A 27,799-nucleotide genomic window follows, 5' to 3' on the forward strand; every position below is an offset into this window, starting at 1 on the left:
CTGATTGATTTCCATCGCTAATGTGACGGTGAGATTCCAGCGGCATGATAACAATATTGCGTCACGAGGGGTAAGCTCGACATCGAAAATGGCGCTGCGCCGCATTTGGAGCATCATATGGAAAAAGAAATCGTCTTCGAACTCCAATGATGACAGAAGCTTACCGAGATGTCTTACGGTGGTGGACATTGTCTGTCTCGGTGAGAAACGTTTTATTATTTTTTAAAAAAAAATCACTAATCGATAAGATTGGAGCAATTAACTAATTTCCAATGTACGTCTGTGATTCAGTGATTTTTCGGCTTTTTTTCTGCTTTTTATTTATCTTCACTAATTAAATGCGTTTTTCTTTCTCGTCAGCGATTGGTCAAAAACGGTCTCGGGGACAGGCAAGAAAGACACTAGTCTAGCTTCTCATCCCTCTTTTGCTCGACAGTGTTTTTTTACCCACTTTACGTTCAACGACGTAATATCACGTCCAAGGAATAAATTTAAACAAGTTCTCTCTGTTTTCTTTCCTCATCATCGCGAGGCTTTACCTTGAGAGTTCACGAAAGAGGGAGAGGAAAGATGAAATTCCCTCGAGGAATACGAAAATAATGTTTAATCAGATTTTTCATAAACACCTTCGAACCGCTTAATACGAGTTTAATTCATATAATGCGCAAAATTATGTAATTATCTCGTATGTAAATGAAGTAAAATAGAAATAAATCCATTGAAAATAATGTAACTAATTTGAAAATAAAATAATTTATATTTCCTCCGCAAGTACTAAACATTGATGAATGACGTCATGTTTGTGACATTAACATTAAAGTATACAGGGTGCCCTGTAAGTGCTAGAACGGGCTTTGTGCACATTCTGAATGCAACTGGCGCTATTGAATTCATAATTGCGACAAAATTTATGCCGGAAATTTCTTTTGTCGAAACGATCAAAGCTGAGGAGAAATGATACAGTATTACGTACCTGTTGATCGTAATAACAGCCTTACCGACTTATTCAAAATACAAATTTGAATCATCCTACGAAAGGATATTTTCGATAACGATAATATCCATCTTTAAGAATTAAGAAAAGTAAGTTCGTCCCTCGAGAAAAATGGAAGAGAAAATTTCTCTGTCATCTTCCGATCTCCACTGGAATCTTCATGTTATTTTTTTAATAAATGTCTCCAAAAACCCTTTTTGCTTCATCGTAACCTGAAAAACTCCACCCGTCATGTCCGTCACCAGTGCTACCAGACATGTATCCTCCTTGCTTTCTTCTATGCAGTGGAGCCTGGGACCCCCATACCCAAACCAACATAGACAAATTAAAATCAATCCAAAATAAGTCCCCTCACTTCAATTTTAACTGTTGGTCTTCGTCTGCCTCCACATCGGAGCTCAAGCGGCAAGTGTAAATAAATTTTATTTCGGTTTTTTGAATTAGTTTCCAAAAACAGCCAGAAATATCCATTAACCTCATGCAAAACAAACGGTACTAATATATATATGGAATAATATATTAAAGGTATTTATAGTTATAGCGGTGATGGATAATTGATGTAATCGATTACAGAAACTTATTTCATAACTTAGAGAAAACGCCTTATTCAAAATGTGCGGGAAAGTAAATAGTATTGCACTGGGGTTGTCATGTGGTGGAAATGTTTATAATTACCGTTATAAACATATGGTCGATGCGTATTTTGATCATCAGGATCATTTGATTTTTCCATCGTTACCATCCATGGTTCTAGTATGCACTGACTAGTAATGCGTAGCAGAAATTCAAATGCTAACGAGCGACTATGGAAAATTCCATTCGTTTTATGAGTAATTTGGACACTAACTTCACGGCGGGTTCGTAAGGGGCTACTAAAAAAATATCTTATAAATGCGCACATAAAATGTATTTAGTGATTTTAACGTATTTTAAACCAAAAGAGCCCATTTCCATGCACTGAACTAATCGAATGATTATTAAAATATGCATCTCTCTCTCTGTAGAGGGTTTACAAAATGAGTCACATTTATTCGCAGCCTTCAACGCTGTCTACATACAAGGAAGAGAGCTTTTAGAAGCGTAGTTGCCGGTGCATATCGAACGACAAAATCATCAAATGGGGAATTAAATATGCTTATCCATAATCAGCTACTACATCATTAATTAATCAACGTTGCATATAATGAGACATTCATTAGATTTACGAATGCATGAGGGATTCCATTTAAAGCAATTAAATGGCTTACCGTTTTTCATAAGAGTTCATAATACTCCATTGTCTGATTTAATGATAATTGAGTTAATTCAATTGCTGTGAATTGATGATAACATGTGAGGAATGCAATCGTTTTTAATGTAGTCACGGCAGCAACGTGAGCGCCATAAAATTATGAAAAAAAATTATCATAATGCCGACACTTTTCTTGTTAGATACTCTCATATTATATATTTAACGGTTGGTCGGATAACACATAACGTTCTGTATCGCTTTTTTTTATCCATACTCATTAGTAACAGAGGAAAAATTCCGGGAATTCGCCAACGTTTCCTAGTCCTTGTGGGGAAATCTTAAAGTTAAGGCGGAACTTTCTGGAAGTCTTTTAGGAGAAAATTCGCAGCAACTGCCGCGCTTTTAAAAGCGATTCTGTCGAGACTCATCAGTTCTTGTTCTCATGGATGAATCTGTTCTTTTATTGCTCGAAAAAAGAAAAATTTGGCGCATTTCCAGCGAATGTCTTTCAAAATTGTGTACTAAGTCGTCGAATTTCTCTCGCGATTTAGAAACTTCACATGAGATTTTATGTATTTCAGCAAATGGAGTTGAACGTTTTCAGGAATATTTCTTCAAGCATGTGTTTTCTAACTCTTTCCAGGAAGTTCCGTTAATAATGGAAAATATATAAATGCCAGAAAAGCGATAAAGTGATATGGAATTGTACAACTGTGTAATGTGATTATAAAGTTGAAATTATATAAATTGAATTATTAATATATGAATTCACGTGCGTATTAACTTCTGTGAATTATACATATGGAATTGGATAACTATCATTTCTTTATATACAATATTTTTAGAAGTTGACGCCACATCAGAATCCTTAACTCAAATATCTACACACACACACTTTACCGAATGAGCTGATATATCAATTGCTAAAAAAATGTCAACTACGTTGGTCCACAGTTGATATCAGCGCTCGCATTTAAATCCTGGCTATGGAAGTAAGTGTACGCTATTTATGAACTGAGAATCTTTACCACGTGTTCCTTGTTTCGAGCTTTCTACAGCCATTCCTCGAAACGCTAGGACTTCTGGAACGTCCGAACGTCTGAGAGATTTGGGGAACTTCGAGACATCAAAGCAAAACTTATACACAGGGTGTCTGTCCTGTGAGTCCTAATGCGACATTTATGTCATAAACAATTCGTCGTAGAGTTGTGGTCCTAATTTTATATATGCCCAAAATATGGTAAATACACTCCATACTAGTTTAAAGAGACAAAATACAGTGTATGTTATAAAATAAGAAATATATAAATTTTAAGGAAGGAAATTGTAATTTTAAAAAAGGAAAAATCATTTTTCCTTTCGAGTACATTTTAAGTTCCGCCCATCTTTTGCGAAACACGAAACACTCTGAATGCAACTGACGCTTTTGAATTCATAATTGCGACATTTTATGCTGGAAATTTCTCTTTTGTAGAAACGAACAAAGCTGAAGAGAAATGATACAGTATTGTTTTCAATCGCCCTGATACCTGTTGATCGTAATAACAGCCTTACCGACTTATTCAAAATACAAATTTGAATCATCCTACGAAAGGATATTTTCTATAACGATAATATCCATCCTTAAGTAAGTTCGTCCCTCGAGAAATACTGAAGAGAACCATTTCTCTGGCATTATTTTTCTTTATCAATGGATTATTTATGAGCTTTTAAGAGAGCTTCGAGGTGACGCTTCTTCAACTTTTTTATCCGTTCCCGAAATTGCTCTCGCCAAAATCACAAAGTGCTGTAAAATCGCGTAAATACGTAATTGACGCGGAGAAAATGGAATTTATGGCAGGAAAACTCTACGGCTGAGAAATACTGTCCTTTAAAATGAGAATTTCGCTCGAAACGACTGATAAATGATCCAATTAAATGAATGATAAGTAGTTAAAGGGGGAAGTGCGCGTCTGAGATGTCTTGAACGTGTTTATGCCATCAATACTCCTTCGCCTTTGCGTTATACACGGATATAAGAGTCGCAACCGTAATGTATGACGATGACGGATCAATGAAGACGACAGAAATTATGGCACGACAGAAGAAATACTTTTTTTTCTTCAATGTGTGAATATTCATAACGTTTTTTGTGGCGCAGACACCCTTGCTTTATTATACAAAATTATTTTCCAACTACAAAAGTATTTTCTATTATAGCTAGTGCGTGTTGTTACTCCCCACAATATCCTTAATCGCCTTTTTCCCGATAGTTTTAAGCCCTCTTCATATTTTTATTTCATCAAAAATTCATAAACAACACACAGCGCTATCATTTGCTCATAATGTAAACATTTTCCCTTATACATTGGCATACCACACGTCGTTCTTTGTTTTTAATTGTTAAAAAATATATAAAAAATATTTTAGATTCAGTTGATTCATCCTGACCCCTTGTCCCGTCCCGTATAAATATTAACCCTTAACAGGCGTTGTGTGAAAATTCTGTGCGGTCATGGAGTCATTTTGATCCCGACAAGTATCAATTCATTTTAAAAATCAACAAAAATACTCTTCATATAAGCAATGGGTGCCTTAAATTCATCTGTCAATTAATTGAATTAATGATTTTTTAAATTTATTTAATTATTTCCCGAAAAATTGTCTTTTATTAAGACATACATTTGAAACTAATGGACGGATACGTCACGTTTTGAAAAAATTTTCAAATTATTCATTAAATTTTTGAATACAACAGATATGGTTGAAATATACTCAGGAAATGTAGAAATTAAAATAACATTTACTATATTTTCACAAGCATAAGTCGGTAACACAGTACTTGTAAACAACACTGACATTCTGATCGTACAGATCTTGCGTACAATTCACTAACAACACTGCGCTCATGATCACCTCGGATTATCCGATGTTTCACCATTAATTTGAAACCGGTATCGAGAAAACTGGCGCTCTTCCGATACGCCATTTCGATCTGATCACTCCGGCCGTCAGACAAAAAATGACTTACTTAAGTGGCATGGTGGGGCCATTTTACCCTACTGAAACTTTGATCAATGATATAGAGGGAAGGAAAAGTAGGTAAACATCAGAAATTTGTCAACCACGTGTAAAAAACTAGCTTGAATGGTATATGAAAAACAAGATGGTCCAGATGCATTTCTTTCTCAAGGGTTGGCAACAAGAAAATTGCGTGCAGTCAAAATGGCCCCCACTACCCCAGTTAACTTGGTCTATTGTAGAATTCGATAAAAATTACATGATACGACACTCGTACATGCATGGTAAGTAGCTTTTCAGCTGAGATGAGGCAAGTTTAGTTTCAGAATATTTGTGTTTACGTTGCGAAAAATAAAAATAATTGTTTTTTGCTCGGACGTTTTCAATTTGGAGAATCTTTCGCGACTTCCCTGCCCCCCAACACGCGCGCGACCCATACTTTGGGAATCATTACTGGGTTAGTGGATATACGAGGGTTGTTCAAACGGAAAGTAAAAAGACAATGGCTGTGTTTTTTCATTCAAACGATTTTGTTTACAGAAAAAAGGCTACTACAAAATTCTTCATCAGTTCACGTGTTACATTTTTCTACATTATTGCCACCAAGTCAACAATGGATGCTCAACAAAATTAACAATGACTATTGAAACAATGCTACAATTAAGCAATGGATGTTCAAACACCACTATGGGTAACAAAGGATGTTCAAACACCACTATGGGTAACAAAGGATGGTCAAACAATAATATAACTATCAAATGTTATTCAAAAACTATGCTCTAATTAACAATGATATACTCAACAATGAATGATCAAACAATGATATACTCAACAATGAATGATCAAACAATGATATACTCAACAATGAATGATCAAACAATGATATACTCAACAATGAATGATCAAACAATGATATACTCAACAATGATATACTCAACAATGAATGATCAAACAATGATATACTCAACAATGAATGATCAAACAATGATATACTCAATAATGGCTGTTCGAAAAATCATAATCAGCAATTCTCATGTTCAGACAATGCTATAAATGCGATGAATGATCAAACAATGATATACTCAACAATGAATGATCAAACAATGATATGCTCAACAATGAATGATCACACAAAGATATACTCAACAATGAATGATCAAACAATGATATACTCAACAATGAATGATCAAACAATGATGTACTCAACAATGAATGATCACACAAAGATATACTCAACAATGAATGATCAAACAATGATATACTCAACAATGAATGATCAAACAATGATGTACTCAACAATGAATGATCAAACAATGATATACTCAACAATGAATGATCAAACAATGATGTACTCAACAATGAATGATCAAACAATGATATACTTAACATTGGCTGTTCGAAAAATCATACAATCAGCAATTCTCATGTTCAGACAATGCTACGGGTAACAGTAAATGCTGAAACAATGCTATTATTAGCAACAGATATGCAATGAATGCTAGAGGTAACAATTGTTTCACAAAATTTTTAAACAATGCTCTTGATAAAAATAATTTGATTAAATATTCGAACGGTGCTGAAGGCAACAATCATTTGATAAAATGTTCAAACAGGTCGAAAGGCAACAACCATTACAGAAAATGTTCATACAATGCTAAAGGTAACAATGAATTTTCAAAAAATGCTATGAATAACAATAGATTTTCAAACAATGTTATGGATAACAATTGATTTTCAAACACTGTTATACGTTTGAGTCATTTTGCAAATTTTTCAAACTTTGCTGTAGGTAGTTATCATTTTAGGAATTGTTCAAGCAATTCTGCAGATACATGCATTTAATCATTTTATAAATTATTCAAACAATGCTGTAGATAATTATCATGTTAGAAAATGTTGAAAAGAAATTAATTTTTTCAAAAAGTACTTAATCAATTTCCAAATAACCAAGGCCGGATAGGACTTGAATATATTTTTAAAAAATATATGGTTTAGGCTATATCTTTTCAAAGAATGTCGTAATATCAACGTCTCTATTGTTGAACAATATGGTGTACAACACTAATAAGTATCAATTTTATGAAGTGTTGATGAAGAATTTGTGTATTAGATCAAGCCCATGGATGGGATTATTTCAGAAGTAAACCTCGGAAAAATAACGGAAATGGACGCTCGTGTCATCTATATATATAAAAACGAATGTATGTCTGTCTGTCTGTCCTTTATGCATTACTACACTATTCATCCGAAAGCCATGAAACTTTGGGAAGTTGTTGAGTACACTCCCGGGAAGGTTTCTGGCATAGTATATCTATCCTACGATAGGTGGCGCGCGTGTCGAAGGTTCATTGGCATAGTTGTGTAGCGGGTGCTAGACAACGGCGATTTATGTTTTATTTCATTTAAGTTTTATTTAGTTAAGTTTAGTTTTCATTAAGTTTTAAATGATTTTTTTATTGATTTATATATTATAATTGATTATTATGTATTATATACATATTGATTTATTAAAAAAAAAGAAATATTTAAAATATAATAAAAATCATCCAGCTTGGTGATACAACAATAAGATAATCAGTACGAAAAAAATAACTTCCGAAGAAATCAAGTTGAGGTGTCAATAAATATTTTGTTTATAAACATAAAAGTAGTAATAATTAATTATGACTATCATGTTCATCTAGCAATAATACCCCGTGCTACTCAAGTTTTCTTCAGTTACTGGAAGGATTGGAAAAGCGACAAACCATTACAAAGGAATAAACTGTTATACTGGCTGCATTAAAGAAGAGGCAAACAATCGTAAAGGCATATGCATGTCTGAAACGCATTTTTTGAGAACCACAGTAACCAAAATAAACATTCCGAAAAAGATTATTGGGGGCCGAGGATCCATTCATCATGTTACTATCATTATGTTCGTTATCATTATAACGAACTGTGTGGCATATCCATGAATTTTTCCATTTATTTATTCAGCGAATTTATTTATTCGATTTTTTAGCGATTATTTATTTTCAGCGAATTTGCGAACATAGTTGACAGTTATGCCCCCAAACGGAAATCGATTGGTCGACCTACATCTGAAGCACGAAAGAAAAAGGCATTACGAGCTTCAGAAACAGATGAACAACGGGAAGCAAGATTAGAAGCTGTTCGAATACAAACTTCTCAAGCCCGTTCTTCTCAAGCGAACGAGCAACGAGAATCAATATTGAAAGCCGATCGAGTACGCACTGCTCAATGTCGCACACATCAATGTCGAGTATTGCAATTCAGTGAAATCTATCAAATACATTTGCAAATATGTCAACAAAGGAAGCGATATAGAGTTTTTGGAGAGGGCAATGCATCTGCACCAATTGATGAAATCGAACGATATCAATTGGGACGCTACATTAGTAGCAATGAAGCTGTTTGGCGTCTTTTCTCATTTCCAATTCATGAACGTCACCCAACAGTTATTCATGCACAGCAGTGCATTTTACAACGGAAAATGTACATGCAAAGGCATATTCGCCACCGCAAACAACGGTAACTGCGTTCTTCTCATTGTGCCCGGATGATTTGTTCGCAAGAGAATGCTACTTTACTCAGAAGTGCCAAAATACTACTCATGGAATGCATCAGAGAAAAAATTTCAACGTCATAAACAGGGCAAACCAGTTGAAGGACATCCGAATTTATATTCGTCCGACGCGTTAGGCCGTCTGTATACAGTTCATCCAAACAATCAAGAATGTTTTTACTTGCGGTTACTGTTAGTTAACGTACGTGGACCGAAATCCTTCCAAGAACTGAGAACAGTAAATGATGAAGTATGTGTGACCTATCGAGAAGCTTGCCAAGAATTAAATCTTCTTGAAAACGATGCCCATTGGGACACAGCACTCGCTGATGCATCGAATACTGCTCAACCACAGCAAATAAGCAGCGATAATATTGACAACGTGTTTCCCATCCAATCCGAAAGATCTTTGGGAAAAATACAAAGATTACATGAGTGAAGACATCCTACGTCGTTTGCGAGCAACGAACCGGACGTACAATTCACACCAAACGTGTATAATGAGGCGTTGGTTTCGATCGAGGATATATGTTTGTCAATCGCTAACAAAGGATTGGTGCAGTTGGGAATGTGTGCACCAAGTCGATCTGCAAATGACGCTTATGATCGTGATTTGCAACATGAAACACACTTCGATGTCGATGATTTGGATACATTTGTTGAAAAGAATCTTCCGAAATTGGTTCCAGAACATCGCATTGTATATGACACAATCATGCAAGCAATTACGAATCAAAGCGGCGGATTGTACTTCATAGATGCGCCCGGAGGTACAAGCAAAAATTTTCTCATTTCAATCATTTTGGCAACCATACGAACACGGAATAAAACTGCACTGGCAATTGCATCATCTGGAATTGCGGCAACACTTTTGGATGGTGGTCGAACAGCGCATTCAGCACTGAAATTGCCGTTGAATTTGATTTTCAAATCACTGAGACGCCAACATGCAATGTCACCAAAAATTCCAGAGTGGGCAAATATTCCAAACATGTGAACTTATCATATGAGACGAATGCACAATGGCTCACAAAAAAGCATTGGAAGCGCTTTATCGTACACTGCAGGGGAAATGGACAGCCCTTCGGTGGAGCACTCATTTTATTGTCTGGTGATTTTCGACAAACTCTGCAAGTCATACCACGTTCAATATCCGCTGATGTTGCCTCATGCATGTCTCAAATCATCAGTTCTATGGCGACATGTAAAGAAATTCACTTTGAAAACCAATATGCGTGTTTAACTACAAAATGGCGCATCCGTCGAACGTTTCGCAAAACAATTGCTGGATATTGGGAATGGGAAGATGGCAATCGACAGATCTACACAATGTATCACATTGCCAACAGACTTTTGTAAGATGAAATCAACCAAAGACGAATTGATTCAAAAGGTTTTCCCAAATATGGCGCGAAATTACAAAAATCATCAGTGGCTCAGTGCACGTGCTATATTAGCAGCTACAAACAACGATGCCAATGCCATCAATTTCAGCATTCAAAACGGCATACCAGGCGAAGCGACAACGTACAAGTCCATCGATAATGTGATGAATCAAGACAAAGTTGTCAATTACCCAACGGAATTCTTGAATTCACTCGATTTGCCAGGTATGCCCCCGCACATTTTAACATTGAAAATTGTCGTGCCTATCATTCTTCTCCGAAACATCAATCCTTCACGACTTTGCAACGGTACAAGACTTTCGGTGAAAAAGATGATGAACAATGTCATCGAAGCTACAATTTTGAATGGGAAATTCAAGGGGAAGATGTATTTTTTTTGTTGCCAAGTATTCCAATGATCCCAACAGATATGCCATTGGAATTCAAACGTTTACAGTTTCCGGTGTGACTCGCTTTTGCAATGACCATCAACAAACCACAAAGGCAATCGCTGCAAGTGTGTGGGCTAGATTTGGAGAATCCGTGTTTCTCACATCGACAACTGTATGTGGCCAGCTCACGCGTCAGAGAACCTTCTGATTTATTCGTGTACGCACCAGACAGAAAAACAAAAAATATCGTGTATCCAAAAGCACTCTAATAAATAAATGGAATTAAAACGATGCTTTGAAGTTTTTTCCATATGAAAATGAATAAGTTTAAATAAAAATGACGCAATGGAAATTGAATGTTATCATAACGAATTTCCTTGAATTTACTTTCTTCTGAGATCGCAGCAACGCGCGACGGTTGAGCTAGTAATATATAAAGTAAGACATTACATAATTTACGTATAAGCCCCTTATGTATATAATTCAATGTTCATAATTACCTTCTGCTACATGCTATGTCATAATTTCAGGTTTGGCTACGACGCTCGGAACAGGAGCTTACGTGCTGATGCCTGAAGCGGCCAAAGAGTACGCCGGACCATCAGTTGTGATATCGATCATTGTGGCTTCAGTGACGTCGTGCCTCGGAAGTAAGTAAATACATGGATGTCCATTGCATAAATATTTATACATATTCGCAATGTGTATGGGTATATACATATTTCTCACCGCTTTGTGTCGGAGGATTTTCCATGAATATTTCATATCAGTATTCCGATATTCATCCATTCGAACATCCTTTCGACACTGTGGCCAGGTATGCCTAGAGTAAGGATTATAGTGACATGTATGTGTGTATATTACACAGAATACAAAAGGAATTTTCACATGAATTTTATTATTTTCGATCATGGAATACTTGTATCCTGAACAATATTAGATATTTCGCTATTCCGTTTTCACAATTAAAAATTCATAATTAGTCTGGCCAGATCATGCAACTGAGAATCGGGGAGTAATGTCGGTATGCATTGCACACACACACACACATACGCAGTTTGTTGCAAGCATACAATCTAATAAAAATACTATTGCAACTACTACTTTCCGTGAGCGTAAATTAAAGTTTGAGCAGAGCCACCTGTAAGGTGGAGCGACAGCTGCGGCTATGCGAGGGCCCGAACTCATTATAACAGAGAATATCAATTGAAGATGATTCTGTATGGCAAAACAAGGTGGCTGCAGCACAGCAATGAAAACTTTACGAATAATATATGTAAATACTCTAAGAAATTATTGAGGGCTGTCCTGAATTTGGGTACGAAGTTGACCGTTCTGTACCGTCACGATGCGCGTTCCACCAGAACATTCGGTCGTGTTATCGGGAGACTCCACTGGATTCGAAGCTAAAATCTGTATACAGTTTGAAATAACGTGATAAACCATTCTGCTGGTTGAGTTTTGAACAGCCTGATGAACCTGAAATGAATACTGCCAACCGAAAAACCCTATAAAAACCTAGTTAAGTTTTATTTCCATTAACCACTGGTAATGAAAACTCATAATCGGGACAAACAGCTAAAGCATTTTGGGGATCAGTGAGTTTATTAACAAAATATAGGGCATATGTCTACTCTATCGATAACCGAAGTTTTTCATTTTCTCAGGTCTATGTTATTCTGAGGTGTCCACGAGATTTCCGTCGGGTGGCTCAGCGTACGTCTACGCCTACGCAACGACTGGGGAGTTCTTCGCGTTTCTTATCGGCTGGGGAATGGTTCTGGAATATTCTCTCGGGACCGCTCTGGCCTCTAAAGCATGCACACAATACATCGACGTGACTCTGAACGGGACCTTGTCGACGGCCTTTCAGCAGCTGATAGGTAAACTCGATACGCCGAGTCTGGACAGATACTTCGATGTTCCTTCGGTTTTTACGGTCGTCTTCGCTAGTTCGCTCATGCTGTTGTCTATGAAGGTGAGGAAACGGCAATGTATTTGTTTTGAATTATCTTCGCATAGGTGAAATGTCCTGCAAAAACAGACAAGATTGTTGTTAGAATAAGTCAGTGGATCCTTCCAGTGCCCATTCGTAAAATACGGGGTACCTATTATTAAACATAACGAACAGATTGACAAGGCATCAACTGCTAAAAATAACTGTCATTTACGTTCGCCTGCTCAATTCCCACTATCCATATGATTTTTAGCCCCCGCCCCCTCCCTCAGGACTATCTTAAAAACATTATCTATCGAAATACTATTGCATTTTTCACCGCATGTGAAACATATTAATCTGCTATACCTACGTGACAACACATCGGTATGTATATGGAAGCCGAAAGCCTGTTCGGTGGACATTTAAAATTACACACTTGATGGATATGCTAGCTAGTAATAATTTTTGGAATTATTTTGACTGAATTTTTAATTTTTCTCTTCCGGCGCGTCTCCATCCCTTCAAATAAGTTGTTGCACGCTCCTAAAATTACTTTTGCCAGCTCGCGAAACAAATGATCTTCTAATAGACACCCTGATTTTTTGAATCGAAACTTCGGTGAGCTTACTACACAAGGCTCATGTGCCTACTTATCGATCGTAAAGGTATGTTCGCACTCAGCAACAAGTTGAGAAACAAACTTTGTATATGAGTGTGGGGACGTGTTCTGCAACTTAGAAAAGTTGAGCAACAAGTCGCAACAATATCCTTCGTTCGGTGTTAGACTGGCTCCAGTGATTAGTTAGTGTTTCTCAACAGTTAGGGCTAATATCTTCGTAGCATCAGGCAAGCGAAAGGTAAAATAAAGAGGCTGATTCCTTCTTGCCCGAACGGAATGAAAATGAAGTTAACTTGTTCTTTCAAAAAGTCCCTGGGATGTCCTCAGGGATGTCACTCTCCGCTATGCATGATAGCGGAGACATCATCTTCGGATAAATAGCCATCTGGCGGTATTGTCCTCAAATGAGCTTTAGCCGGAGTTTTGTCCAACCGTCTATGTACGGTCCCGTTCAGTGCACACGAGCTCCAAGGAAAGCTTGAGATGTTCGTTGCCTTTGTAGTCTAGTGGTCTGGAGCATTCACCCGGAAAATAAAAGGACGTGGGTTCGATTCCCCGCACAGGGACAGTTGAATTCCCTCTCTTTCCAAAACATATATCTTCGCATGGATAGCGAAGCGTGTCATCAGATAATAAATTCATGTAATAAAATTCGAAGCATAAATGCAAGTGCTCCAGGGGAATATTCTACTTACTACTTGCTTTGAAAATGGCGGATCACTGGTGTTGATAATGGTGATTTTGACGGGCCGTTGATAGAGAAAAACTTACCTATATCATGCTAAAAAATTGAGTTCATGTGTGTGATTCAGTAATTCTATGGAAATTGCTTGTGGTCATATTGTAATGATGCCAGCGAGAGAAAAAACAACTACTCAATCATTTATAGACACTGTTTTTATGTACATGCTTTATGGGCGATTCTTCTCGAAACCATCAAGCTAAATCTGAATTCTGCAAGTAGCTAATGATAGATAATTATTTTAATTTAATAGTATGCGTTTAACGTATTTCGAAGAGATCCATATGATCTATCCAGGGAATTTTCTCAGTGTTAACAGATATCTCTACCCGAACAGGGATTCAAACCCATACCCGAACCGTCTAACACTCTACTGCCAGGCGGGATATAATCCATTTTTTAAACTTATATTATTATTGCAACTGAACATTTTGAAGTCACAGAATACTGAGTTTTTGAAAATTGTGATGACTTACGTACGAATGTTTCGATCTTTTTATCACAGTTTCTTTGCACTGTAAACAATTTCCTGGTCATATTGAACCTCCTTGTACTTTCCGGAATAATATTCATCGCAACATTCAACATGGACGTTGAGAACTGGACGGCAGGTGCGGGGTTTTTTCCACGTGGAGCTTCGGGGGTAATTATAATAATTATTGATATTTTTTCTCAACTATTATAGCTTCATAATTCTATGTTTCGTACGGAATCATAAATTCCTCTCACGATATAAAATAATCTATAATGCTATTTTGACACGAAAATAATTATCAGTAATGTTTAATATTATTGATTATATATAACAGCCGCTGTGGTGGTCGAGTGGTTATAGTGACGGACTCGCGATGCGAAGATCCGGGTTCGAACCCCACAGCGGTGATCGGCTGAAGTTGGTTTTCTGTGGTTCCCAACTTCAAGGCGCAAATGCGAGCCGATCTCCCCGTTAAAAAGTCTCGCCACAGAGAGCAACAGTCCTACAACGATAAATCATTCAATCATAACACTTCACTCATAGTTAGAAAAACTGGTGGCAGATGGCAGCACTACACATAACAAGCATTACAGAGAAACAAGAAACTTCACGTCAGGTTTCATTACACGTACACTCCCGCATGTACCGATTCGTTGGGGTTTATGCGACCCATCTAGAAAGCCCCTGTGACCCAAGTTCGGGTCGCGACCCGCAGGTTAAGAACCCCCCCTGACCTAGGGGTAAACCACACAGAGAAGAGATGAAGTCATTTTTTAAGAAACTCCACCTAGTTTCGGGACCCAATTTTTGGCAGAAGGGGGGGGGGGGTTTCCTTATGCACTTTGAACTACTTACTTTTTTTGGTAAAATGATCGTTTATTATCGTGAGAATTGCGGTCAGATCCGTGGTTTGAACCAGGGTAAGGATATAATCATGATGTTTCTCCCTCCCCGCGTGGTTGAGACGAGCACCGATAGATGGCGCCTTCATTCCCACCCCCAACTCGTTATCAGCAGTAAATTGCATAATAGCGATATGGTCGGAGTTGATGTTTGGTGAAGAAATGAATGTCAATAAAATTCATTATGGAGAAACCATTAAAAAATTTACATTATTTTAACTGTGCTAGGTTATAATAAGAATATTCGCTTAATGAGAGACCCATAAACAATTTTTGCCATCTATCGAACAAAATGTAATCCCGGCTCGGGCATAGATGTCTACTAACACTAACAAATTCCCTGGACAGCTCATAAAGATCTCTTGATAATACGTGATAATCACCATTTGAAAAAAAAAATAGAAAACACATAAAAAGTATCAAGTTAAACATGAAGATAATTTTAACCGATCCATTAGTTTTTTAATGCTTCAAACTCATTTTCCCCATGTACCCAGGAAAGGGAAAAATCTCATTTTTTCCCCTCTTTGTCGCATCCCTCGATCGAAACCTAATTTAAGAGCTTCTCTCTGATAATAATAAAGATATTATTATTGATATCGACTCCTTGTTTAGTGTGAGAGAGAGAGATGCGAGAAATGTATGCGATGTATTTTCAGACTTGAGGACGACGTTTCGTTTCATGGAAGCCATTCTAGACGGTGTTATTTATTGATGTCGTTTCAATGCCACCGAATAGATGGAGTGGGTCCATAAAACAAATTTCCTCGCTATTTGAACGACACAAAATTCATCGATCCTTTTGGAAAAATCGTGACTCTCTCTCTCTCTCTGTGTGTATAAATAACTTTCGTAAAGGCTGAATTCAAAAGAATACATTGCATTTAACTCGATATAGCATTAATATACCGGAATTTTCTGATCATTTTTCACGGGAACGTTTCCATAAAAAAGCGTGATCATTCATCTCGTGACCGGTACTCAATGAAACTCTCCTATCAGTTTTTATAATGGTTGTTTGTTATACTATTTTTACTGTTTATTAACCGTAATATACTATATTACGGTTTATTTTACTGTTCCGTACGCGGCTTCGAGCACGAAAAGAGCGTGAAAGTACGGACAGAAATCCAAAAAGTGGGAAAGAATGAAGCGACATCCAGAAATGAGCAGAGAAGATAAAAATTTCTATAGAAAGCAGTAAGTCTGTGGGGGGGGGGGGGTTTGTTGTCTAGTATGTGATGTTCAGAAAAACAGAATGAGGAATTCAATGTTCATGCAATGTACAGGGTGTCCTGTAAGTGTTAGCACAGACCATCAACTCACCAACCGTCATAGAGGTACAGTTTCAATTTAAAACAATGCTCAACATGCGTTCGAAAATTACCCTGTACCAGTTTCGAGAGTGAAAATACAGTGTGTAACAAAGTAAAAATCTGAATTTTTATACAGCTTCCCTCTGTGCTCGAACTTCCAATTACAAAGTTGTTTGCCCCGTCTCTCCTGATGCCAACAAAACAAATCCCATGTTTCTAAGTGAGTGTAATATTTGTTAAGGTATTCGAATTCGAAAAACGGAGATGATTTGCGAATGAACACCGGAACAAACGGTTTTTCCACATGTAATGCTGTTTTTTCCTAAATTTCCTGCGTTTTCGAATTCGAACATCCCCGTGATTATTGCTCATAGAATCATGTATTTTTCTTTTTTTTTTTTGCTGGCATCAGGAGAGACGAGGAAAACAACTTTCTGATTGGAAGTTACAGTACAGCGGGAAGCCGTATAAAAATTCAGATTTTGATTTTGTTACACACTGTATTTTCACTCTCGAAACTGGTACTTGAACGCCTGTTCAGCATTTTGTTAAACTGGAATCATAATTACTTAATTATAATAATTACTTAAGTGAATTAATTATTATAAACCCCAGGGGCACTGAATTGCTGCACGCGAGTTGTTAATGGTTGCTCCCTGGGGTAAAGTTGTTTTTTTTTTGTGAAGAAAATAAATGCTTCCTTCGGGGAATCCCGTATGGCGAACTATGTTTGCCGGGCCGAGAGTTAGTATCTCTTAAACTGTAATCATTCTTCTACGAAGGACGGTTGATGAGATAAAGCGAATCCATGCTAGCACTTACAGGACACCCTGTATAATTCCATATAATATACACTGCTGGCCACCGTAAATGCAACACCCTGAAGGAAGCATGCAAATAATATGAAATTTACAACATGCATTAGCGGAGGTGAGATATGCAAATGATTAGAATTTCAGCGCAGACGCACATCACGCGCGCCTGTGGCGCCACTTCAAAACGCTATTTAAGGCTTGGAGATTTCGACGATTTGAAGTACGGCAATTGTGTTTTTATTGTGGTTTTTTTCAAAAAAAACTATCAATTATGCCTCGTAGAAAACAGCGATCATCTTTTGATCAAGTATCCGAGTTCGACAGAGCAAGGATAGTGGCCTACCGAGATTGTGGATTATCTTTCAGGGAAATCGGTAGTCGTGTTGGACGAAACCAAACAACTGTAATGCGGATATGTGATCGTTGGATGCAGGAGGGACCGACGTGTTCGATCACATCCACCTCAGTGCACCACTTCATGTGATGACAGGCGTATTGTGCGTATGGCAGTGACGGATCGCTCAGCCACATCACGAACCATAGCACAGCATATTCAGTCTGTACCGCATCATCCAGTGTCTGCGCGTACCATTCGACGCAGTTTACAGCAGAGTGGTCTGTCCGCAAGACGTCCATTGCTTCGTCTACCCTCGACGCAGAACCACAGACGTCTCCGCCGCCAATGGTGCGATGAAAGAAGGATGTGGACGGCACAATGGAATGAAATTGTCTTTACTGACGAGTCACGCTTCTGTCTGCAACACCACGATGGTCGGATTCGAGTCTGGAGACACCGTGGAGAAAGGATGCTGAACAGCTGCGTTATGCACCGCCACACTGGCCCTGCACCGGGTATTATGGTATGGGGCGGTATTGGATATCACTCTCGCACTCCTCTAGTGCGCATTGCCGGTAATTTAAAAAGCCAGCGCTACATCTCCGAGGTGTTGGAGCCAGTTGTCCTTCCTTACCTTCAGGGCTTGCCCACAGCCATATTTCAAAAGGATAATGCGCGACCACACGTGGCACGCATTGTCCAAAGGTTCTTCGTCAATCGCCAGATTGAATTGCTTCCCTGGCCAGCTCGCTCTCCGGATCTTTCGCCGATAGAAAACATGTGGTCCATGGTTGCTCAACGATTGACCCAGATTACATCCCCAGCTGCCACACCAGATCAACTTTGGCAATGCGTGGAAGCTGCTTGGTCTGCTGTACCCCAAGAACACATCCAGAGTCTCTTTGAATCAATGCCGAGGCGTGTGGCAGCGGTGATCTCCAACAATGGCGGCTACTCTGGCTACTGATTTTGGCAGGAACCACACTTCACAGAAGTCTATAAATTTAATCATTTGATGCTTGGTCAACATGTTATCTACAAAATAAATATTGTTGCGATATCTCTTGTCTTTCTTGGTGTTGCAATTTGGGTGGCCAGCAGTGTATATAATCGGAAGTTTTGTTTTATTAATTTGTTTTCGAATGCTAACGGCAAACTTTTGAAATCTATAATATAGGCTGATTATGAATAAAATCCTCGTGTACTCTGGGTAGTTTTTCTCAAAAACTGCCTGTAGAAAAACATTAATTTCTTCAGGATATCTAATTATGATAAAATGGGGGAAATATATATATATACACTAGCTGATACCCGGCGACGTAGCCCGCCCTGTAGAAAATTTACATATATATAGCTTATATTAATTATTTCTTAATCAAAATATTTCTGCTTTAAGAAAGAAAAATTACTTTCATTTTTAAATAGTTTAATTAAAAACTTCAGGCAATCGCTTGTGGATGCACAATATTTTTGTTTTTTCATCAGGTGTGTAGACGTACAAATGCTTAGGATTACCAACACGCGAACAGGCGACAAAAAGCTGTCCGTGTGAAAAACAGGTCTCAAGTAGGTTGATACCTGCCACTGCTAACGACTGGCCTTGCGCTTTGTTGATTGTCATGGCAAAAGTTAAACGAATCGGGAACTGTGATCGCTTGAATGTGAATGGCATTTCTTTAGTGATAACTGGGGTACGTGTAATGAAGACCGCTTCTCCTTTGGCACATCCAAATTAGAATCGTTGCTTCAATGATGTAATTGTGCAATATCTTCAAGCTGAGTCTGTTGCCATTGCAAAGTTTCGGTGTCTCCAAATTTCTTAAAAGCATTATAGGTGCTCCGACTTTGAGGGTCAAGTTGTGTGGTGGCACACCCGGAATATCCAAAGAGTTCAGAAATTCTACAGAACTGTCTGCGATGTGTGTCTGTTACAGTGTCAACCGATTTATGAGATGTGGAGTCTCCCGGAATAAGTTTTAGGATTTTTTTCGTTGATCTTGTTCACACTGTCATTTTTCGATGACAGAATCGCTTTCTTACAAAGCCACTCATGGTTTTGGTGATTTTGTTGAATGTTTGGGAAGACTTTTTTTGCAAGTTTTTGAACTGAGTTTATATATATAAGAACTGGCAAAATCCATTTGGGAACGTAATCAGTCCAGTGCCTGGGTCTACGGGAATTCATCCATCGCCAAGTTTGATCAACTGATGTGAAAATGATAGCAGTGCTGAGTCATTTTGCAGTTAAACTCGCATGTTGGTGGATAATGATAATTTTTTAACTTCGTGCCAGAGTGTTGAGCGTGCCAATCAGCTGGCGCTGAACATTTTTATTCCCAGTTTTGTTGTCGTAGTTATTGTTCTCTGTTGTTAGTGACGTCATACGTCCAGCTTGTGCAGCGAATATTATTCAAACGCCTTTTTAAGCATTTTTTAAATGAAACTATACCTCTACGATGGGCGGAAGATGAGATAAAGGCCGCATTAGCACTTAGAGGACACCCTGTATATAGGCTAGCAGAAATACCCGGCGCTTCCCGGGTTTTCTTCAATTACTGGGAGGATTGGAAAAGTGACAAACCGTTATAAAGGAACAAACTGTTATAATAACAGAATTAAAGGTGTGACAAACCATTGTAAAGGCATATATTCACGTCTGAAACGCATTGTTGGAAACCACGGTAACCAAAGTAAACGTTCCGAAAGTGATTGTTGAGGCCCCAAAACCATTGTTGCCCGACAGTTTTTTTGCCCATTTCGGGTATTTGCCCAGCTCTGACGAACTTTTAAAGTAGCCTACGGTTCAATCCCGGACCTATTTGGTATATATGTAAAATCTGGCGACGATCGGTCTAAAACTGTAGATTTGTATAAAGAACATACATACTTTCACATTTATATATAAGATATATATATATATATATATATAGTGTAATTTTTTACCACCAGGTAAAAAGTGTTACTTTTTGTGGAATTTTCTTTTTTTCCATGGATCATATAGCGTATATGCCCAGTTGGTTCAAGTCCTCCAGAACGGGCGCTACATAGATCAGAGTAGTGTTAGTACACTGACGGAGTGCTACATTGGTTCGAGCAGTGTCAGTATTCTGAAACTACTCAGACTTGTGTAGCGCCCGTTCTGGTAAACGTATTCCATTGGAACTTGGTATATATAGCCTACGCTATGTGGAACATGATGCAATAAAAAAGTGTCATTTTTTCACCTGGTGGTGGAAAATGCAATTTTCTTTTTATTTCATAAATCTCTTACCATGGTTTGATTAAAATATCCTAAAAAAAATTGACCGCATTGGGACAAGCAGTTTTTAAGAAAAACAAGTAGTTTTTCCACTCAGAGTATGGGAACTTTAATTGTAATCGCCCTGTATATAAAATGGCATGTCCTGACTGACTGATTCATTGATTCATCATCGCCGAGCCGAAACCGCTGAAGCTGTGAAAATCAAGTTTGGTCAGTAGTTCCATTTCATGACGAAAAAACTCACTAAGAACGGGTTTTTCGAAATTCAACCCCCTAAGGGGGTCATAAGAGGGTTCAAACGTTATAAACTGCAGTCACGGCAGCAGATTCCGCTGAAGGTACAAAATGAAATTCGATGGTAACCGAATTTCGTATTTGTACCTTCAGCGGAATCTGCTGCCGTGACTGCAGTTACAAACGTTATATGGAGCAATAATCACTGAGCCTAAATCGCTGAAGCTATTTACTCAGTAGTTTAATTTAAGAGCTCACTAAGAAGGTGGCTTTCAAATTTCAACTTCTGAGAGAGTCATAAGTCGTTTCAAAGGTTATATGGGGCAATCATGGCAGACCCAAAACCACCGAAGCTATAAATATGCAATTTAGTCAGTATTGTGATTACCAAATCCACGTGACTGAAGCCGAATTTAACAGATAGTTTACTAATAAAAGGTCGCTGCTGTTTCTTGCACTTGATTAAACACATTTTGCTGCATTATTATCCAATATTTGGATAGCTGTTGCTCATTTCTTTCACTAGTAACTCACAGGTTTTCAAACATTTGTTTTCCGTGACTCCCTCGACATAGTGTATACGTATCCGCGACTCCACAGAATAGTCTAACAAAAAGAAACTCATGATATATTGAAAAGACACATATCAGTAAAGACAACTCACAGCGGCACCCATGATAGTAATTGGCAGCGAACAATTTGAGAAACCCTGGATCAGATAAATTTTCCTCTATGTACATGGTATAGTGAAATATTTGTAATCGTGTAGCATGATTGTCAATTCTCTTGAGGTGTTTGATGCTTTACTCACCGAAGACTCGTTCACGTGTGCTTTTCAGGTATTCGCAGGAGCTTCGATCACGTACTTCTCATTCATCGGCTACGACATCATGTCAGTGGCATGCGCTCAAGCAAAACATTCTCCCAAGGTCCTTCCCATGGCCACAACCTTGGTCTTCCTGATAGGATTGCTGACTCTTTTCGGTACTTCAGCTGCAGTGACTCTGTTCATCCCGTCTGCTCTCTTGCAGAGTCGTGGATCGCTACTCGAGGCATTGGTACTACGTGGCGTGATAGGGATCCAGTACTTCGCAGTCGTTGGGGCAGTAGCTGGATTCATGTCGGCAGCCGTGGTGTCGTTGTTCGCCCTCGCCAGACTGCTACAGAGCCTCGCCTCCGACGGTCTCCTATTCAAGTTCCTGATGACCAAGAAACCCGGGCTAACCGGCAGGAGCTGCACTGCCATGATCACTAGCTGCACAGCATCATCGATTCTTGCACTGACACTTGACAAAGACGTGCTGGTTCACTGCTTGGGGATGGGAACCCTATTGTCGTCGATGGCGGTAGCGATTTCTGTACTGTGCATACGGTACGGTGTAGAAGAAAACTCCCCATTGACCGACGACACGTACTCGATCCAGGAATGTTCCAACGAACAAATCTCAACAAATAGTTATACGAGTTCGATGGAAGATCAAGATGGTTGCAAAAATTCGTTTACCGGATTTGATAGCCAAAATGTGAATAACTACGGGAGCATTCATTGTAGATCACTCTCGGTCGACTACGTGAACGACTCCTTCGTCACATGCCTGTCTGATTTCTCCCCACACTGGATCGGCAGGACTCCGAATAGAAAATCGGCCGCCACGGCAGCAGGACTCGTAGTAGCTTCAGTGATCATCATGCTCATGATGGGTGTGGTTACGCTCCACATCTCGAAACTGCTTCCGAGAAACACGTTCTGGACCGAAGCCTTAGCCTGCGGCCTGTTCGTGATAGTGTTGGTGTGCGTCGCGACGGTCTGCAGGCAGCCGACGCACAGACCCAGGCACCGGAACCACGTGCCTTGTGTCCCGCTGCTTCCTCTCTGCGCTATTCTGATGGATGCGCATTTGATTGTTGGTCTTCCTTACTCTGCGTGGCTGTTGTTTCTGGTGTGGTCACTCTTTGGTAAGTGATGGTAAAACGATTGTTCCCACTTTCATATCTAATTATATATCATTTTCTCCGGATATTATCTTTCCTTGTTCAGTCCCAAATACTATCAATTACCTAAAAATCAGTCAATTACGTAAAAAAATGTCTCATTATGAGATTTCGTAACACTTTTTACTCATGTGCACTCGAATTTTGATGTTTTCCCACATAATATAATTAACCTCACTACTACATGTTCAAGATGTGTAGAAAACCTTAATATTACTGAAATTAATATAAACATAGATATATGTTTGAATGATGATTATCGTCTATCTTGACCATCTCTTGGGAAGAGCTTAAATGCAAAAACCTGCTTGATTCGGGTGTTCCTTCATGGCCCGGACAGGAAAAGCACGTTCTGACGATCCTTTCCATCTCACGTAGTTGTTTCCAAACAGGGGTCCGTGAGATAGAGCCAAGGGGTTTACCGGATTCTCTTTAGAACAAAGAAAGATTAGGGCAATAATATATGAATAGTGATTTTACATAAAATAATACAAGAGGGTACTTAGGCTCTATAGTGTTGGATTAATGGGTCCTATAGTAAATGCTGATAGAAAACCACCGTTCTAGTGCGTCCTTCATATCTCATTGCACTCTGATATGCCTTCCTATACCGCGTAGACATTTCCCATGGGAACGAACGATGCATGCCGCATGTGAGTTCTAAAAAAATCAATGATTGCCTGGTGCATTTATATGAGTTGGAAGTACTGTTACCTATCTTACCAATTGGCAGTGAAATTTGTGGGAATGTGAATTTATATTGCGAAAAGGTCCGGTGTGCTTTGTGTAGAGCTCAATCTAAATATGCATGTCTATATTTTGTTCTATATATGTTATGCTCCGATGATTCTTAACAGGGGTGCCCGCACCCCTGGAGGCAAAGAATTTTGGGGCAGCGAGATGAAAAAAATATTGCAAGATATTGACCGATTTTTCAGGAAACTTGAAACGATGAGAGGAATTGAATATACTTTTTGAATTCTCTTTAAAGAATAATGAACCCACATACAGACGTTTAGACACCGCATTTTTTAGCTTTCCCTCGCAAAAAGTGTGTGACACGAAATTCCCGTTGAAAACATTTTCTTTTCGCCCAATTTAGTTTGAAGCTTGCTTACATTCGTACCTCGTGTTATTAATTAGCATTTCTGCGTTTAAATTTTTGATACTGTTCTTTCCTGAATATGACTCGGGGAAAACGTCAAAATATTCATCGAGCACTACAAAAGCCTATAAAATATTAATGTTCCGGCAGGAATGAATAAGTGAAGAACTTTGAATATTTTTTCTGAAATTTTCGAAAAATGTAAAAAAGTGAAATGAATTTCCCTTCAGTTTCTTGAATTTGTTTTCAAAAAGAGTCAGAAATAAAACTGTTAACCGAGGGCAAAAAATTAACTAAAATGTACGTATAGTAATGTATAAAACAATTCACAAAGTAGTTAAGGGATAATTAATGTAATGAATTACAGCAACTTATTTCAAAACAAAAAATAACGCCTTATCCATAGGGTGCGGGAAAATAAATCGTATTGCACTGGAGATGCCGTATTTTGGTAATCAGATTTGGTCGCTACCATGGTGATGGGATGCACTGACTATTTCATGCCTAGCCGAAATTCAAAGGCTAACTAGTGATTGTAGAAAATTACACTTTTATATATACATATATATACTATATAAATAATGAGTCATATTTGTTCGCAGCATTCGACATAGTCCACGTACAAGGAAGAAAGCCTCTAGAAGCGTAGTCGCACGTACATATCGAATGATAGAGAATCAAATATGCTTATGCGTAATCACCCATCACACAATTAATTAATTAATCAACGTTGCGTATAATTAAACACTAATTAGATTTACGAATGCGTGATGGATTCCAATGAATTAAATGGTTTCCCGTTTCTCATAAGAGGTAATAATTCTCCATTGTCTGAGTTAATAATAATTGAGTTAATTCAATTGCTGTAAATTGATCGTATCATGTGAGGAATGCAATAGTTTTAATGTGCATATTAAAAAGTGCATTTAATGCATATTAATGCACTGTAGTCACGACAGCAACGTAAGCGCCATAAAATAATGATAAAAAATGCCATAATATCGGCAATTATCTTGTTATGTATTGTCGTGTTATGAATTTAACGGTTGGTCGGATAATATATAACGTTTTTCTGTACTCACTCTTTCTATCCATACTCGTTAATGACAAGAAAGAAATTCCGGAAATTTGCCAATTTTTCCAGGTTCTCGGGAGGAAATAATAAAGTAAAAGCGGAACTTTCTGGAAGTCTTTTAAGACAAGATCCGCCGCCACCACGCCTTTAAAAGCGATTCTGTCGAGATTCATCAATCCTCCGCCTTCTCGTGAACGAATCTCTTTTCTTATTGCTCAAAATAAAGAACATTTTGGATTATTGCCAGCGAATGTCTCTCAAAATTATGCTCCGAAATCCTCGAATTTCTCCTACGATTTCGAAACTTCACGAGAGATTTTATGTGTTTGAGTAAATTGAGTTGGACGATCTCATGAATGTGTTTTTTTAACACTTTCCAGTAAATTTCGTTGATAGTACGAAATGTAAATGCCAGAATGACAGCAAAATGATAAATATGGAATCGGATAACTGTTACACCTTCATTATAATATTGTAAGGAGTTGACGCCACATCAAAAAATTCTTTACACACGGAACGTTACGCAACAGGAACGTAACTGAATGAGCCAATTATAAACCGCCAAAACATTTCAATCACAATGGCTGATCATTGCTATCAGTGCACACATTTAAATCCTGGCCATGAAAGTAACTTGAACTTGAAATACCAGATACCGAATTTATGAAAGTAACTGTACGCTATTTACGAACTGAGTAACTGTGTAGTTCACATTTTGAGCTTTTTATAGCCGTGTCTACTCGTTAACACTCCTGGAACGTCTAAACACCTTAGACATTTGGAGCATTTCGAGACATCAAAGTAAAGCTTATATACAGGGTGTCCGGTAAATCCTAACGTAGTTAGTTTGTTTGTTAAATGTTTGTCATGAATTTATGATTCGGATTTTAAATGCGCTCAAAATATGTAAAAAAAAAAACACTGTGCCAGTTTTGGGACGGGGTAAACCTAGTGTGTTATAAAATTAAATTAAATTTTCAAACGGTCCCCTGTCTTCTAACTTCCAAATTAGACGTTTTAGACGTGAAAAAAATTTCACGTTTCCAAGTATAATGTGCGGAATTGAAATGTCCCAGCGATTGTAACAGTTAGAAACGCGAAATGTTTTGCTGTTGGCCTCAAGAGAGACGGGACGACAACTTTTCAATTAAAATATGGAAGACGGGGGGACCGTATAGAAATTTATTCTTTTTTTTTAATATAGCACTTTCTAAACTGGTACAGAGTGTTTTTTGAACACGTTTAGATAATTTTTTTAAATTTAGGAACATACCTCTACGCTGAACAGTTTATGAGATAAAGGCAGCATTAGGATTTACGGGACACCCTGTATTAGGCAGATCTTGAAAAGTCCCAGGCGCACCAAGTCTTCGTGACGAATAAGTAGTTGACATTGGTGTCAAATGATTTTTCATGTCTGATCAATGAATTGAAGTCTGAGAACTGGACAAAATTGTCGGAAATTATGGCAGCGTGTTTGCTAACGTGGAAAGGGGGTCATCAAATCCCAGAAAGAGCAAAGAATAGACCATTTTGACCGATTTTTGCAGGAGGAGGATTTACGTTTGGTACTTATAAAGTTTTTTTTTTGGCACGCCCCTGAATCATTTCTTGATTTGTCAAGCCTTAATAGAAGATGCGAATCACCGTGTTTCTTGAAGAATTTCACCAGTCGAATCTTCTGACCGTAGCATTATCCAACGAAGAATTTCGGTTAGTAATTGAATTAAATTTATTGGGTTAATAATTCCGTTATATGTCATATTTTTAAACTTGATAATTTAATTGTTTTTATTCTAATCCACTTGATTAGCACGTTTTCTGATATTAGGTAACTACGTCCTCTTGCGACTACTGTTGAAAGTGATCAGTTTTTCCTCTGGATTTCTCCTCTACTTCTTTATTAGATATCAAAAATTGTCATTAGTTTCCATAAAATATTTATATACAGCTCAGACAAGTGAACTTAATATTTATTTATTGACATACGAATTAAATGTAATTTATGACGGTGCTGACATTTAATTTTAGTGCACCACGTGGATTTTTGGTTTGTTGTTCTCGAAGAAATACGGTGGTATAGACAGTTTCGTGTTTCTTTCAGGTTCCCTTCTGTATTTGGCGTACGGTTTGTGGAACAGTACGCTACGTAAGCAAGGCGAACCAGACGTCGGTCTGCTTTCGTTGAACGACGATTATCAAGACGAGGACGACGGGTTGGCAGACAGCATATAGAAAACAAAATTCTCATGAACTACATCATGCATCGATGACGTTTATGAAACCCAGATTATGGATAATTGGGGAAATCAATGTGATGTTCGATATTTCAGATGTAATTGAAAATTTCAAACGATGTTGTCTGTGATTTATTGAAGTGAAATTGTTGACATCAAATAAATTTTATAAAACTTGT

The 27,799-nt window shown here is 38.0% G+C and overlaps 1 protein-coding gene across 1 annotated transcript; it reads left to right on the top strand.

Moving 5' to 3' along the window:
* LOC149077897 (cationic amino acid transporter 2-like) lies at positions 1 to 27,799 on the top strand. The gene is made up of 6 exons (XM_089241499.1): positions 1 to 200; positions 11,101 to 11,220; positions 12,238 to 12,548; positions 14,376 to 14,513; positions 22,051 to 23,167; positions 27,488 to 27,799. The coding sequence occupies exons 1-6, from the start codon at positions 89 to 91 to the stop codon at positions 27,616 to 27,618; spliced, it is 1,929 nt and encodes a 642-aa protein (XP_089097625.1). The 5' UTR covers positions 1 to 88; the 3' UTR covers positions 27,619 to 27,799.

This window comes from Pholcus phalangioides, unplaced genomic scaffold (assembly GCF_987345545.1).
Source record: "Pholcus phalangioides strain wild (caught in Gottingen) unplaced genomic scaffold, Ppha-v1.0 ptg000014l_1, whole genome shotgun sequence".
Classification (NCBI taxonomy): Eukaryota; Metazoa; Arthropoda; class Arachnida; order Araneae; family Pholcidae; genus Pholcus; species Pholcus phalangioides.

Coding starts and splice junctions, on each gene's coding strand:
- LOC149077897 (XM_089241499.1), top strand. CDS start 89: ATGGCGCTGCGCCGCATTTGGAGCATCATATGGAAAAAGAAATCGTCT. Junction 201..11,100: donor GGTGGACATTGTCTGTCTCG/GTGAGAAACGTT, acceptor TCATAATTTCAG/GTTTGGCTACGACGCTCGGA. Junction 23,168..27,487: donor TCTGGTGTGGTCACTCTTTG/GTAAGTGATGGT, acceptor TGTTTCTTTCAG/GTTCCCTTCTGTATTTGGCG.